Source organism: Cucumis sativus, chromosome 2 (genome assembly GCF_000004075.3).
Source record: "Cucumis sativus cultivar 9930 chromosome 2, Cucumber_9930_V3, whole genome shotgun sequence".
Taxonomy (NCBI): Eukaryota; Viridiplantae; Streptophyta; class Magnoliopsida; order Cucurbitales; family Cucurbitaceae; genus Cucumis; species Cucumis sativus.
Genome location: NC_026656.2, coordinates 17,552,469 through 17,567,944, shown reverse-complemented (window position 1 = coordinate 17,567,944; position 15,476 = coordinate 17,552,469). Strand labels below are relative to the sequence as shown.

Sequence of the window (15,476 nt, the reverse complement as noted above, 5' to 3'; positions counted from 1 at the left end):
AATAATTGTAACAATGATGTAAAGAACTCATTTCTCTATCCATATTTTCATACATCAATTTGATTTGGTTGGCAACGTTATACCATGTCATCAAGTCGTCTTTTGAAGACCACTGAGGCCAGCCATAAAGTTGCATATATTTATGAAGAACCAACTACTTTTGAACTGCATTCAATGCCCAAATATGAAACTAGTATTACATAGCAATAAAACTAACTTGATGGTTGTTAAAAGGAAAATTAAAATCAATATTTTTTTTCTTTTTCTTGGTTGAGGCATTTTTTTTTCCTTTTTGGTGTAAGTACACAAGAGATCTTAAGTATACATAATCTAATCTAATCTAATGCATTGGGTCATTCCAAACCCTTCTGAAAACCATTATCCCTACCCTCTTACCTTTTCCCTCTAACACAACTTCAAAAAGAAATAAATAAATCAACCAAAAGCAATTTGTAAACTAAATGAATTTTAGGTCAAGCCCAGAGTGCGAGCGAAGACATCAACCCAGCGCCGAGAAAGAGAGTACAATACGAAACAAGTTGGAGTCTAAAATTGCAGCTCATTCTCTTGCTAAGAAAGTCAGCCGCAATCAAATCAACAAGAGCCATGTACACCAGAATTCCAGCTGATAGAGAGTCCAAAATGCCTTCAGCAACCAACGCCCCCGTGCTGTTGGGGTTATAGGTGGAGGCAACGGCAGCGCCAACAGCGATCCCGAGGGGTGTGGTGATGGCAAAGAAGACAGCCATGAGGGAGGTAGAGAGTGTGTTGAATTGAGCCTGGGAAATGCAGCCACCAAGGGCAAAGCCTTCAAAGAACTGGTGGAAGGAAAGGGCTGCAATTAAGGGTCTAATGGTGCATGGGCTGTGGGACACTCCAAGAGATAGCCCAATTATCACTGAATGTGACACTATTCCAAGCTCCAAAATCTGCCCAAATAATTACATAATATATTGGGATTAATTCTTCAAACTATAAAAATGATAACATATCTTCATTGTATATATGGAATATTATGTTTTTGTTATCGTCTTGTCAACTGATTTGGTTGTTTCTTCTCAAAATTTGTCATCTTTGTACATTGTAAATCATATACAATACCATCAAATGGACCCTACATCTATATTTTTTTCCTTTAAAATTTGACTCAAATAAAATAATAATAACAATAATTTACAACTCCACTCTCCCATCACATCCTCTCATTTGTAATTTCCTCAAGTTTAGATCAAATTAATCTAAGTTTTAAAGGCCATTAACTGTAAAAAAACACCCTTAAAGTAGTAGATCTGAAAATGTCTAATACACCCTAAAGTAATTCTAAGATAATGCAATTAGAACTTGCGAAAGGAAAAATGTTTAATAGATATTAGTGGTCACTTTTGTACTCAAAACCTCGAGCTGTGTGCCTATTTTGTATCTTGATTTTTAAATGTGCCTACTACATTGTATGAATTAATTAAACTCTAGACATAATTAATTTTAATTTTATGTATACTGAAACTTACAATTTTTTATTCACTTTTATTAGATCTGTGAATTTTTTATTTAAATAATGTAAATTTTTAATTTAAAAAGATCTGTGCACAATAAAAATTGTTGGTAGAAAAATACGAAATAATTGCAATTCAAAATAATTAACTATACAACCATATTTTAAAAAACTGTAATCTAAATCTATCAACGATCAAAAGCAATTTTTTAAAAATATACTTAATAATTATTTTAATAATAAAGAATTGTTATCCATTCTAATTATGTAAGAGTCCAAAAAATAATCAAAAAGGCTATTGATAAACTAATTTTCAATTTAGATTTCCAATAAATCAACTTAATTCTTATGAAATTTACCATATAAATTGAGATTTAGAATTGCATTTTAAAAAACAATTTCAAATCTAATGAATATATATTATTTCATTTCTTATAAAAAAAAAATAAAATAGCATGATCCTACTTAGATTCACAATTAAAATTTTAGAGGTGAAATATTGAGAATTTTCTATGAACTAATTTTAAAAAATTTATTAAAAAGTTAATAGCAAAATTTCAAATGTTATCACTAACAAACATTGATATCTTTCTTAGAGTAAGATTGGTAGCTATTGATATAGAATACAAAAATGCTCTCCTAATTAAAGTTGTAATTAATTTAGTTCGAAAAGAAGAAAAAGAACTGATGATTTGAGTTACTAGAATTTGGAAACAAATTAGGATGGTTGACTTGGACTTAAAGAAATTACCGTCCTCGTAAGGGCAAGAAAGGGAAAAGGAAGAAACGACAGTCAGAAATTTAAGCGACATTGACACGTGGAGGGCAGAAACTCGAAATAGGAAAAGAAAGTTACCTGGGAAACAACGACATGTCGCACACCGCTTTCGTCATCATCTCCGTCCAGCCCATGAGAATGGCCGTGTCCATGGGCATGTCCATGCCCATGATCATGAACTCCCATGTGCCCGTCACATGCCTCCTTCCCTTGTGGATGATTGTGCCGGTGGTGGGCGGCGTGGGCGTGCATTCCCACGATGTGCATCCCGCCGCCCTCCTCTTCCCCAAACACTTTCACGTTCAAATCTCCAGCCGGAACAATGCCGGATTCCAACCCGGTATCCATCAATGACCCGACTCGATTCGCCTCCTCTTTCGACCGAATTATTCCCTGTTTCCGCTCGTAGTACTGAGTTCCGACGAAGTCCACGAGCAGCGTCAAGAGCGACGCCATCATCGCGAAGAACCCAGAGAAGGGGAATTTCGACCATGGAAATTCCGGCAAGCACGGATCCGAGAGAGCTTTCGATCCATCCGGAAGCATATGGACGAAGGCGGTGGCTAGAATCACACCAGCGGCAAACGCCTTTGCCGCCACGAATAGGTTGCCGTCTGTTTTGAGAAACCGACGCTGTTTACCAAACAACGGAAGAGCGATCCCGATGACTCCGGCTGTTAAAATTGACGCGATGGCGATTAATTTAAAATGAAGCGCAGCCGAATCGTTTCTACAGAGTTCTAACTCCGAAACCCCACAAGCAGAATTGGCCATGGATTCAGATACGGTCCGTATAAAAGACTCTGTTTCAATCATCAATTAGAAAAAACAAGAAAGTATCCAGATTAGAAATCTCATTCATCCACAGAATTTCTCAAATAAACCCAACACAATTAAAGCCCAGAAATCACAATCAATCAACAAACCAAACGATTACCAGAATCAAGCAACAACCCACAAAATTCCAGAATTGGCCCAGTTCAATTCAACAAATTAATAAAGAGGGAAAATGAAATTACCAGAAAGAAGTCGAGTTTTATCCTGAAAACCTCGAATACAGAGCATCTGCAACAAATCCTGAAAAAGAAAAGAAAATTGAGAGAAATGAAGAAAGAAACAAAAGAGAAAAAGGGGTTGTAACCCAACGAACCTCAAAGAAGAACATGAGAGACGAAGTAAGGAAGAGTGGGGAATTAAAACCCAATTAGAGATTCGAAGAACCCAAGTCAGGGATCTTCGAAAAGAGGAAGCTGCTGCCTGTAATGGAATCGGAGAAGCAGTGGAGAGAAGATGGGGGGTTATTTTGGGTATTAAAAAAGCAAGAAAAAGTGAAGATAGAGAGAGAGAGAGAGGGAAGAAGACGGGAGTGGGGAAGAAGAAGAAGGAGAAGAAGAAGGAGAGTGTCGACATAATGGAAAGAAAGGAAGGGGAAAAACAGAGGAATAAGCTAACAGTTATGACTTTTTGCATCAGAATGAGGGCGATAGTGTCGACACTCATTATGCCCTTCTTTTAAATTCCTAATTTCTATTCCTCCTTTGCCCTTCCCATTTCAAAATAATTATAAATAAATAAATAAAAAGTCCTTTTGGGTTTATTATAATGAATTCCCTATAAATTTAGGAATAAATGTATCCTACTTTTAATTTAAATTAATGTTTCAAACTAAGTTACCTAATATATTGAATATACGACACGAAACTAGTGTGTTTTTCTTGAATTTGGTTTATTGCATTAGGTATTGTGCCAATAGAATTTCAATTTGAGTAAAACAAAGGAAAGTAACAATTTTTTCACCCATATGACGAGAGAGTTATAAATATTGTAGTTTCAAACCATTTATTACTTTAAAAAAAAGGACATTTATAGGACATTTATACCTAAAGGTAAAGTACTAGCTACCCAACTTAAAATAGTAGCCATGGAGGCTAAAATATTTATAAACTTAGCAAGTGATAGACAAATTTGATGATATGAGTCTATTGACGGTAACGTTGGTTAGTAATAAATATTTCTTAATGATAAAAATGTTATCATATTTGACAATTTAAAAGAATGTTGAGTGATGGATTAGTGAAATTTGATTTAGAGTTAAGGTTTCTAATACTATTTGATGGTCTAGGTGTTTGTGTTAATTTTTAGAGAGTTATTTTAATAAAAAAAAATGATTTTATTAATTGAAAGAGGGAGATTAGACGTTACTAGTATATGTTGCGTAAATATTTTTAATCTATATAATAAAAGATCATTCATACTAAATTGTCAATAATAAGTTACATATCAAATTATAATGATGACTATAAAATGATTATTGTATCTCTCAACCAAAACACTTAATAACCTTAGTGAAATATTTATCTTGATGGAATATAAGATCAAGTGCTTATTGGTATATTGGAACCATAACCCTAAATCTCAATTAGAAATCTTGGTTTTAATTAAATAAATCACATAATATATCTAATTTAATAAAATAACAACGTGATAATAACATTCATAATTCATACCGTATAATTTAAATAAGTCTAAGAATATAATTATTAGGTTTAAAAACTTATAGAATCAAAATTATTTACTTGGTAAATAAATTGTCCAAACGAATAAAACTGAGACTTTCAAACAATTTCATCTCTCTTTTTGAGTAGAAATTTGGGTAATGTGTTACGTACCCAACCTTTGTTTTAGTTGGAAAAAGAAAACTATAAATCCATTAAAAAGAAAAGTCAATGTCACATTAATGTACGAAATACAAACAATATAGGGTTGGTGACATGTAGGTTTCAATGTACATTCAATTAAAATTTTCAAATAACTTATAAAACTTCGTCACTCCCTTCAATTAAATCTAAATATTATTAACTTAGTTCATAAGTTGAGATTAACTAAGATTGAAAAACAAAAATCACGAATATTTATCATCCACATCGATCCTTTTAGATTTACGAGTATATGGAATTGAACATTTTATTATTGTTGTTTTTATTTTATTAATAATACAAGTGTAACGGTTACCATTTGTTTTAAGATACATAATAATGAGACAATAAAAATTGTTTTTTCTTTTTCCATAAGTATAATATTTTGATTAAATCTATGAATCTAAAGGTAAATTATTAATATAATTTTCTTAAATACAAGAAGAAAAAAAGGAAAAAAAGCATATAAAGTATTCTGCCGCGTATGATATTATATGGTTTCCTTAATTAAATCATTAAAGTATTCTGCCGCGTATGATATTATATGGTTTTCTCTCTATTATTTATAGGATAGCTTTAAAGAAATTTACATAGAAGAAAATAGAAAGTATTAAAAAAGAAATTAATATTTTGAACTTTTGAGCCGTAAATAGTTTACAAATTCTCTATTTTTAAATTTTTTCATAGTTTTATTACATATTTAGCAATAAACGAATCTTTAATATTTTTTCATTAACTACAAATTGAATCTTTATTTAAATTTTAAGTTATGAAATTTCTTCCTAAAATGTTTTGTTCTTTCTAATTTTCTAATTTTAACTTGAATTTTAAAATCTAAAAAGGAGAATGGTCAAAAATAAATAAAAAATCTTAAAAAGAAATTTATCTTATAGGGTAAATAGATGGTTTGTTTCTTTATTTTTTAAAAAAAAACCTCGTATTAAAAATTAGATAACAAAAAACCTCATAAATTAGATATGGAAGGGGAAAAAAAAAAGGATAAAACATATTAAATTTTAAAAATAAAAAATAAAATAATTACCAAATAGATCATACAATAATCTAATTCTACAAGTTTTTTTTTTTTTTTATTATTATTATTGAGTACATAGTATTAAATTGGCATTATTTTGTTTAATTTAAAGTGTAGCAAACAAGAACTAGCAAATTGACCTATTGATTTAGTTTCATCGTGACCCACTTAAATCTCGTGGGGTACTCTTCTTTTGTAATGGGTCACATTTAATAGTGGGTTACATATTCTACTCTTTATATTCTCATTGATAAATCTTAGTAGAATGTTGCATTAAGAGAAAACAATGAAGAAACATTTATGTTTTCGAATTAAAAGTTTTTGTACTTTGGAGTTGGACTCAGCTACTACCAAATAGAATTTGTTCATATAGGAAATAACTACGAACAAGAATTTCGGAAAGAAGTAAGTGGGGGCCTTGTCTGGAGATTCAAAGCATCGGATGGTACGTGGGTCTTGGAGTTATGGTAACAAAGACAAAAAATTTCTTTGCAAGTATCACATGATTTCTTTATTCATACGAAGAAGGTTTAATGGAAGATTTTGAAATTGAAATAAAAAAGAGAGAGAGGGAGAGAGTAAATGACGGAGTTATACGAACGTATGATTTGATCAGAAAAGCATCAGACTACAAGGAGGATAACAATTGTTTATAGATGATATAGTAATAATATTCATATATGCACCTTTAGGTATAGAGTTGTAGTAGTAGTGGAGAGCGTGAGTCTTTCCGTCTTTGTTGCTCCTCATTTCGTATGATTTTCTATGATCGTAATTGTGTAGTTCTTTGTTCTGTTTTTCATAAAAAGAATAATAATAATAACACACATACCAAACATGAACAAATCAGTATAGAAAATCAAAAGTAAATAAGTTAAAGATTTTTTTGTTTGCAACGTATTGAAATCATAATCTTATCTGTGTTTCAAGATCGAAACTAAAGAAGAAAGAAACATTATAATCTAAAACTAAGAATGCCCTAATTAGTTAGGGCTTTGGAAAAAGAAGCTTCATTATTCATGTCGCAATGTTCTTTTCGTATCCAATCTTCAGAATAATCGCAATCAAGCAAAAGAGGAGTTAGTCCGTGCTTACAATCAGAATCGAATTCCGAAGGAATCGCACCTAGTTGCGAAATAGCCGCCGCCGTCTGTCGGGAGATTTGGAGCTGACGGAGAATGTGACGATGCTGAGCCTCTAGAAGTGCAATTTCATTCTGCAATCTAGGGATGATTTGGCAACAACCACCGACGAGATCAAGGGCGCGACAATTGGCTTCAAAAATCATACACTCCGCCGCTTTAAATCTGTTATAAGAATCCAAACCGGCTAGGGTTTTGAGGACGTTTTTTACGCCGAACAATTTGCGTACGTTTTCGAAATCTTGAAGACGATTAGCAGGAAAATAGGGAGCCAAGGGACATTCGACAGAGCATTTTCTTCTATGGAATTTGCAGGCAGCACAAGCAGGCGCCTGAGTGGTTGTTGGGAAATTGATGTCCATGACTTCGGCTCCGTCGGCGACGGTTTCGGTGCAATCTTGTAGAATATTCATGGCAGATGAAAAGTCGGAGAAGAAAAAACTGAGAAGGAGAGAAAGAACGTAACTGAACCACTTTCCTTAGTGGATTTTTTCCTTTGCGATCGCAACTTATTAGGTATTTTTTAAAATATTTTCCGCTTCTTAACTTTAAAATAATATATAATAAAACAATTAGGTTAAATTTTAATTTTCTATTTTCCAAAAACAATTTATTTAGAAAAAAATGCTATTAATTGTGAGTCCATAATATATTCGATTATAATATAACAAATATTTGATCGTTTTATCTTTTAAACAAAATTATGTGTATATAAAGATTTATCAAATAAATTAACCGATCTAAGGAAGTGGTAAAATTACATAATGTATTTTTGAAAAACATTTTTTTCATATACAACATTAGAGCACACTTAAATGATACATATCATTAAAGGATTAATTGATACACATAAATAGTATAAAATAATAATAAATTCAAGCTAAAGTTAAAAGTTGATATAATTAAAAAAAAGAAGTAAGGTTTTCTTATAAATGTGTTTGCATAGACATTTTGTAGTCACAATTTTGTGGGTTGGGGTGATGAGTGTTTGTGAGCAATAATTTTGCCTATTCTATGAAATGACTTAGTTGGCAATATAATGTAAGTATGTATTGGATGATAAAAGTTGCAACTTTTTTGCATTACCTTTTGTATCAATGTAACAAACTTAACATGTTAGGTTATCTCAATGATTTTCTCTAATTGCTTTTAACACGAGTGTATATATATTTATTTGTTCGCATTCATAGTTGAATTACAAAAGTTAGATATGGGTATTTGATATGATTGTTCACGGAAATGTTGAGATTTATTGGGTATTTGAGATGATTGTTCTCGACGAAACTAACTTACCAAACAAATTTTAAAAATAAAAGTAAGGTTTTTTCAACTTTTTTATATTTTGAAAATCTAATCAATTAGAAAAAAAAAATGTTAATGATAATGTTTTCTTAAGTTTTATGTTAATTTTTCCGTAAGGAAGATTTGAATCTCTAGTCTTTTATTTGAAATTATGATATTAGAATGATTAAACTATATTTAGATTAGACAAGATGAACTATCGTGTGTGTATATATATAAACGTAATGGAAGCTAGAATTGTATGCATGTTTTTTGAAATGAATACTACTAATCTTTTGTTTGATAAAATGCCACCAAAAAGGTTAGAAATAGGCAAGTATGGTTTAGTTGTATCATTTGTTATTTTGCTTACATGCAATAGAATTGGATTTGTGGTTTCTCATGAATATGCCAATGAAGTTCATACTCCACAAGTTCAAAGGACATCTTATCACTTCCAACCCCTCAAAAATTGGATGAATGGTAATACATATATACATACAATGTATATATTCTTCCTATTTGTTTCGCTATTTTTTCTCAAAAAAAAAATCGTTTGAATATCGATCTCTACTTTATTACATATTCTAACTTTGTTATTTGTATTTTTTTTTTCTCCCTTGATCGAAATTTCATTTGATGGATGAATCATCAATATGCTTTACGATATCGTAAAGACCCAAATGGTAAGAATTGTTTAAAGCTTTATAGCTATATGTATAATAATTAAACTTTAGGTATCTCTTTCTAATATAAGTTTATCGACAATAATATAATAAGAGTGTTGATTCAAATTACATTTGATCCTTCGATATGAAATTCAAACTTACAAAGAGAAACGGTTATCAATATTAGGTGAGTAGTATAGGCTATGATAATGAAACTAAAAAAAACATCTGATGAATGAGTAGAAACCATGAAATAAAATACAATAAATTTGCCTAATTATTCGTTAAAAAGTATGATTTTTTTGCAATTTGTTGATTGAAAGGACCAATGTTCTACAAGGGAATTTACCACTTTTTCTATCAACACAATCCCAATGGAGCTGTTTTCAATAGCAAAATGGTGTGGGCTCATTCAATATCATACGATCTAATCAATTGGGTCCATTTGAATCATGCCCTTGAGCCCACTGATCCATTTGATATCAATGGTTGCTGGTCCGGCTCAGTCTCCTTCCTCCCCGAGAACAAACCCCGCATTCTCTACACTGGAATTGATTCCAGTTCCCAGCAGGTTCAGAATTTAGCAATACCCGCCAATTATTCAGACCCTTTTCTTGAAAAGTGGAGAAAATTCTCCCAAAATCCAATTATTGCTCCTCCCGATGGGTTGGAAAGAAACAGATTTAGAGACCCAACTACAGCTTGGCAGGGCCCAGATGGAGAATGGAGGGTCGCCATTGGAGGGCAGACGAGCTATGGAGGAGCAGCGATGCTTTACAGAAGTGAGGACTTCGTTCGCTGGCATCAGTTCAGGTTTCCTCTTTATTCTTCTCAAGATTCTGGAACTTGGGAATGTCCTGATTTTTACCCTGTGATGCTTAATGGAACGAATGGGATTGGTTTCTCTAGTGGATTTGGGGTTGGTGTTAAGTATGTGATGAAAGCTAGCTTTAATTCTAGTGATCATTATACATTGGGAAGTTATGTCCCTGAGAAAGAGAAGTTCACTTCTGATTATGGTCCTGGGTTTGACTTTAAAGGAATAAATTTAGGGTTGAGATATGATTATGGAAAGTTTTATGCTTCCAAGACGTTTTATGATAGTTCCCAAAAGAGGAGGATATTGTGGGGTTGGGTTAATGAATCTGATAGCAGACAAGATGATATCAATAAGGGATGGTCTGGACTTCAGGTAAATTTTGGAATGTTTGTAAATTATGATCCATTTTCATGTCTTAGATTATGGAAGTAGGAATTGGAATGAATCTTGGTTCTTAATTTTCGAAATGCAGGCGATTCCTCGAAAGATTTGGCTATCCAAGACGGGAAGGCAGTTGATACAATGGCCAGTCAAGGAAATTAAGATGTTACGCAGGAACCATTTTAGCTTGCATCATAAAGAACTTAGAGGGAGATCAACAATGGAAGTTCTTGGTGGCTCAGCTTCCCAGGTTCGTATTTGACACCGTGTGATCAATAGTTTCTGTGGAAGCCCTATTTGGAGATATAGTAGACATTATCAGTAGAAAATTAGTGCGTTTGTTAAAAGGGGGATATTAGGATATAGACAGTAAATTTGCTAGAGCTTTTAGTTTGGTTGTGAGGAAGGCGTGAGAATTCTGTGGAACTTTCATTGGTGAATTTGGGAGAGCAGAACCCTCTCTAAAGGCTACTGTGTATCGTAGTTTCTAATTTTCTTCATTGATATTGCAATGTATACTTCTTTCTTTGAGTGTTCTTTGTGCCCGCCCATTGTTGTTCTTGGCATTCTTGTTAGGTGTCATCCTATTAGACTCAACTATTGTTCATTATCGAGATTTTTCTTGATTTGATTGTATGATTGATCAAATGGTTCAAGGTGGACGTGGAGGTTTCCTTTGAGCTTCCATACTTAGAGGAGGCAGAGTCAGTGGACACGAGATGGGGTGTTCTTGATCCTCAAGTGCTGTGTAGCAAAAGAGATGCATCAGTAAATGGCAGAGTTGGACCCTTTGGCTTGTTGGTTTTGGCCTCCAATGACTTATCTGAACACACTGCAATATATTTTCATATTCTCAAAGCTCATAACAGATATGTAGTGCTTATGTGCAGTGATCAAAGCAGGTTAAATCCATGCCCATGGCTTTCTATTTACAAGCATTTTTTAAGTTCTTTTTTCAGAATGCAAACCCAACTGATTGGCTGTTTCTCTTACACTGATAGGTCTTCTTTCAGAAAGGAGGTAGATAAAACCGCTCATGGGGCGTTTGTAGACATAGACCCATGCTACAAAAAGATATCACTGAGAACACTGGTATTTCCCTATTAGTTTGTGTTTGTTTTTCATTCGCTTAGGTTGCTTTCGTTTCTCATTTTTTGCCATCAAACTTTGCAGGTAGACCACTCTATAGTCGAAAGCTTTGGAGGAAAAGGAAAAACATGCATCACATCCCGAGTATATCCGACTTTGGCTGTCAATAACAATGCTCGTTTATACGCATTCAACAATGGAACTCAAACTGTAGTGATTTCCAGTTTGAAGGCTTGGAACATGTCAAATGCAGAAATCAAATGAGTTTCTGCAGCCGCCATGTCCCTTTTTCTTATCAAAATAAAGAAGCTACTAAGGGATGAAATTTGTTTGTAATTTTCTATATCTGAACCAAAAATGGATTAATTCACTATAATTATTGCTTATTTGATCAGCAATCATAAGTTAGACTTAAAAGAGCTATGCATTTGTACTTCTGACCTTCCACTGCCGTTTATTTAGGTCATTACCGCCAAATGCTTTTTAAGAAACTTTGTATTGTGCTTTCTTTGGGCATCCTCTCTTACATCTTTTTCATCAATCGTCGTCTTCCTCTTCTACGCAGAAATGTTATCTTATGTCATTGAATTAAAAAGAGAAAAATATTGGCTTTTTTCCTAAATTTAGGATTTGAAATTTTGCTGACATTGCTGAGTTTGGGCGTATTATTGCATAGTCCATTTTGTGCATTATTTTGGCAATTGTTAGTGAATTAGAGAAAATCAATTAAATGGTAAAGAATGCTCCAATTTGATGAATCCTACATGTTAGGTAAAAGATTGAAACTTGTCAAAGTTGGTTAATAAAAATTGATTTTTTTTCTTCTTCTCCCAAAACTATATTTTTAATGTAACTGAAGTTCAATATTTTTTCTAAGACACCATTCATAATCTATACCATACTTTTTTAGAAGAGAGTATTGTATATATGTGTTCGTTCTGGTTGACTCCATATCATTGCCACACATTTATTTTCATATTTTATAAAAAAGTTGACAAAAAAAAATTAAAATATATTTAACATTAGTGAAACTTAAATTAAATTATTGGAGATTTACAAAGGAAAGAAGTTTGGTAGATGGGTCCGCCAAAAATCGGCTAAACGAACACGTTATGAAATGATCAAATTTGATAGAAACAAACGAGTTCATCTTTAAGCAACGATTAGTGAGTTTGGATTTGGAAAAGGGAATTACGTAGAGAGATAAGAAGGATATAAAATCGATCCCTCTTCGCGTGTATTTCCATGCCTCAACCTGATCACAACCAATCAGAACCGTCGGTTTTCATTACCATCCCATCAAGTTCAACCTTTGGCTGCCATTTCAAGTACCCTTTTTCTTTTCGGGAATCGTAGCGCTGTTTCTTATTCTTCTTCTTCTTCTTCTTCGTTCCAAGTTCTCAGAGCAGAGGAGTCTGCAAGAAAACAAGGGAAATTTTCCTTTTTCAAGTTTCAAGATTAGAGAAAAATAAAGGGTTGTTTTGTTTGGTATCAGTTACCAGGGAAGAAAAAGAAGAAGAAGAAGAGGAACCCATTAATTGGGTATTCTTTTTCCTCCTGCATCTTTGGTTTTGCGTATACTAGAGAGAAAGGGAGAGGGGTTTCGAGGAATGCGTGTAGAAGATGCTGATGATCTTGAAATGGGGGATTCAAGATCAATACCGGTTTCACCACGGACTTACAATTGGCTGACGAATTTCCACCGTGATTTGTTGGCGGGGGCTTTCATGGGCGGACTTGTACACACTATCGTTGCTCCAATTGAGAGGGCGAAGCTTTTGTTACAAACCCAAGAGAGCAATCTTGCCATTGTTGGGGTTGGTCGAAGGAGATTCAAGGGTATGTTTGATTGTATTTTTCGCACCGTTAGGGAAGAGGGCATTCTTTCTTTATGGAGAGGCAATGGAAGCAGCGTTATTCGTTATTATCCTTCAGTTGCTCTCAATTTTTCTCTCAAGGTATCATCAATTTCTTTTCATTTTGGGAGTTTCTTGTTCTTGTTTTCTGATTTTATTTGCCATTAGGTTCGGTATTTAGACAATCGGGTTCTTTCTGAATGTCTGGTGAATGTGAAAGGGGGGTTAATTTGTTTCTTGGCTAATGTTCTTTTTATCGAATTTTATATGCCAAAAGTCTTGAGAGAATGAGATGAAGTAATGGCTAGTGGCAACCCCCGTTTTTTACCTGATAGGAAATGTGATGAACACAACCTCTACTGTTAACTTGGGAGTGTTGTAGTTTTTCATTGCCTGTAAGAATTGATGAATCAGTTCATGCTAGAAGTTATAAATTAGTAATGCTGTGAGGAAAGAAATCAAATGTTAGTGAATTTTAGTTTTGTTCAGATTTTCCAAATTCTGATTATGATAGGACATGAGAAATCAAGAGAATGAATGGCTGATGATTGTACATTAATATGCTTGTTCTATGCCATAAACTATCAGTTGGTGAAGAGGGAAAATTATAGAAATGGAGAATAGAATACATATGCACATACTTCTTTTATTATGATTTAACCGAGACATGTCTTAAAATCTTAGTTGCAATCTTATCTGGCCAGAAATTGCTGTGTGGAAAAACGGGAAAATTAATAAAGATTGTTAAGGTTTTCTGTCAAATTTTCTACATTTAGTGTCAGAATTCTTTCTGTTTTGTATGCCATTTATTTTCAATGTAGAACTTGGGATGCACCAAATTAGGGTGGAGACGTCGCTTTTTTTGTAGACTTGAGGATGCACCAAATAGAATGTTTTGGATCTTTTTGATGGGGAATTGGTTTTTTTTTTTAGTTTTGGAAATTGATTCATGACTTGAGTTCATGGTTTCTAAATATTATTTCCATATACAGGATCTATATAAAGAAATGTTGAGGAATAGCTTTGTAGATGGTCACTTTCTTTCTGGTCCATCAGCCAATTTTATTGCCGGGGCGGCTGCTGGTTGTTCAACGTTGGTTTTAATATACCCTTTAGATATTGCACACACACGCCTTGCTGCTGACATTGGAAGAACTGATGTCCGTCAGTTTCGAGGAATCTGCCATTTCCTTTCTACGATACGCAAAAAGGATGGAATTCGAGGGATTTACAGGGGACTTCCAGCCTCTTTACAAGGAATGATCATACACAGAGGCCTTTATTTTGGCGGCTTCGACACTGTGAAAGAGATTTTGGTAGAACAGTCTCAATCAGAGTTGGCACTATGGAAGCGTTGGGGAGTGGCTCAAGTGGTCACAACCTCAGCTGGATTGCTGTCATATCCTTTTGATACAGTTAGGAGGCGGATGATGATGCAATCTGGTTTGGATAAGCCAATGTACAATGGCACCCTGGACTGTTGGAGGAAGATTTATCGAATGGAAGGGGTTAGCTCTTTCTATCGAGGTGCTGTTTCAAACATGTTCAGGAGTACAGGTGCAGCTGCTATCCTAGTTTTGTATGACGAGGTGAAGAAGTTCATGAAATGGGGTGGGTTGTAGTTAGAAGGAAACTCTTTGTCTGACATTGATGACATCTTTGTAGCGTTTAGAAAATAGTATGATCTAAAAGAACACAATACTTCAACAGGAGAAAGAAAAATCTTGTAGAGTGAGTCCAGAAACGAGCTTGATCTCGTAACAGTGTTCCTAAATCATTCATTTGCCTCGTTCTCTCTCTCTCGAGGTAATCACATGAACATTGATTTTTTTTTCTTTTCCTTTTTTGTTATATGTCAAATAACAACACAACATCAGCAACAGAAAAAACAATAATAAAAGAAAAGATTCTGATATGAAGAGAAATTACAGTTTCTTCTGCAAACCTTTTTCCTTTGTTTCTTTCCTTTTACAAAGCTTCTTTAGAGAATGCTTTACTGACATACATACTAGATAAGTGGGACTCTGTCTCTTTACATATATTTCTTTCTTTCTTTATCTTTGTTGATGCAAAATAGAGGTTTTTGTGTAAGGGAATATGTTGATTGCTTTTGCATTGAGAAACCCTTTATTCTTTCGCCCTTTCCTTATAAATTGAAAATAAATAAAAAGCAGTATAAGGTAGTTTTGTTAAATTAATTTGACCGTTACTCCATGAAATTTGAGATTTATGTCTATTTT

General features: G+C 33.5%; 4 protein-coding genes across 6 annotated transcripts; 2 read left to right on the top strand and 2 right to left on the bottom strand.

The window, feature by feature from the left end:
- Nucleotides 1–139: 139 nt before the first annotated feature.
- Nucleotides 140–7,260, bottom strand: LOC101218224 (zinc transporter 4, chloroplastic). 2 transcript variants are annotated; one of them, XM_031881273.1, is made up of 5 exons: nt 7,095–7,260; nt 6,686–6,791; nt 3,290–3,347; nt 2,349–3,073; nt 144–929 (listed from the first exon to the last, which is right to left on the bottom strand). In XM_031881273.1, exons 3-5 carry the CDS (start codon nt 3,333–3,335, stop codon nt 474–476), a joined length of 1,227 nt encoding a protein of 408 aa, XP_031737133.1. In that variant the 5' UTR covers nt 3,336–3,347; nt 6,686–6,791; nt 7,095–7,260; the 3' UTR covers nt 144–473. The 2 variants fall into 2 exon arrangements, with proteins under 2 accessions (XP_004142927.1, XP_031737133.1); XM_004142879.3 differs by lacking the exons at nt 6,686–6,791; nt 7,095–7,260 and adding an exon at nt 3,421–3,750 and having other exon boundaries at nt 140–929.
- LOC105434748 (LOB domain-containing protein 22) lies at nt 6,979–7,554 on the bottom strand. Its single transcript, XM_011651876.1, has one exon. The coding sequence runs from the start codon at nt 7,552–7,554 to the stop codon at nt 6,979–6,981; it is 576 nt and encodes a 191-aa protein (XP_011650178.1).
- A 1,012-nt stretch (nt 7,555–8,566) lies between these two features.
- LOC101218463 (beta-fructofuranosidase, insoluble isoenzyme CWINV3) lies at nt 8,567–11,871 on the top strand. Of its 2 annotated transcripts, XM_004142880.3 has the most exons (7): nt 8,572–8,905; nt 9,100–9,108; nt 9,414–10,282; nt 10,383–10,541; nt 10,949–11,193; nt 11,293–11,383; nt 11,465–11,871. In XM_004142880.3, the coding sequence occupies exons 1-7, from the start codon at nt 8,635–8,637 to the stop codon at nt 11,642–11,644; spliced, it is 1,824 nt and encodes a 607-aa protein (XP_004142928.3). In that variant the 5' UTR covers nt 8,572–8,634; the 3' UTR covers nt 11,645–11,871. The 2 variants fall into 2 exon arrangements, with proteins under 2 accessions (XP_011649529.2, XP_004142928.3); XM_011651227.2 differs by lacking the exon at nt 9,100–9,108 and having other exon boundaries at nt 8,567–8,905.
- A 644-nt stretch (nt 11,872–12,515) lies between these two features.
- On the top strand, nt 12,516–15,180 carry LOC101204717 (probable ADP,ATP carrier protein At5g56450). Its single transcript, XM_004142992.3, has 2 exons — nt 12,516–13,338; nt 14,229–15,180. Exons 1-2 carry the CDS (start codon nt 12,991–12,993, stop codon nt 14,856–14,858), a joined length of 978 nt encoding a protein of 325 aa, XP_004143040.1. The 5' UTR covers nt 12,516–12,990; the 3' UTR covers nt 14,859–15,180.
- Nucleotides 15,181–15,476: the final 296 nt, after the last annotated feature.

What these genes read in the sequence shown, in the direction of transcription:
- LOC101218463 (XM_004142880.3), top strand. Translation starts at nt 8,635, where the DNA reads ATGAACTATCGTGTGTGTATATATATAAACGTAATGGAAGCTAGAATT. An exon ending in ATGTGCAGTGATCAAAGCAG is followed by an intron (nt 11,194 to 11,292) that starts GTTAAATCCATG and finishes TTACACTGATAG; the next exon opens with GTCTTCTTTCAGAAAGGAGG. An exon ending in AGATATCACTGAGAACACTG is followed by an intron (nt 11,384 to 11,464) that starts GTATTTCCCTAT and finishes CAAACTTTGCAG; the next exon opens with GTAGACCACTCTATAGTCGA.
- LOC105434748 (XM_011651876.1), bottom strand. Translation starts at nt 7,554, where the DNA reads ATGAATATTCTACAAGATTGCACCGAAACCGTCGCCGACGGAGCCGAA.
- LOC101218224 (XM_004142879.3), bottom strand. An exon ending in TAAAACTCGACTTCTTTCTG is followed by an intron (nt 3,074 to 3,289) that starts GTAATTTCATTT and finishes TGATTGAAACAG; the next exon opens with AGTCTTTTATACGGACCGTA. An exon ending in GACATGTCGTTGTTTCCCAG is followed by an intron (nt 930 to 2,348) that starts GTAACTTTCTTT and finishes TTATTTGGGCAG; the next exon opens with ATTTTGGAGCTTGGAATAGT.
- LOC101204717 (XM_004142992.3), top strand. Translation starts at nt 12,991, where the DNA reads ATGCGTGTAGAAGATGCTGATGATCTTGAAATGGGGGATTCAAGATCA. An exon ending in CTCTCAATTTTTCTCTCAAG is followed by an intron (nt 13,339 to 14,228) that starts GTATCATCAATT and finishes TTCCATATACAG; the next exon opens with GATCTATATAAAGAAATGTT.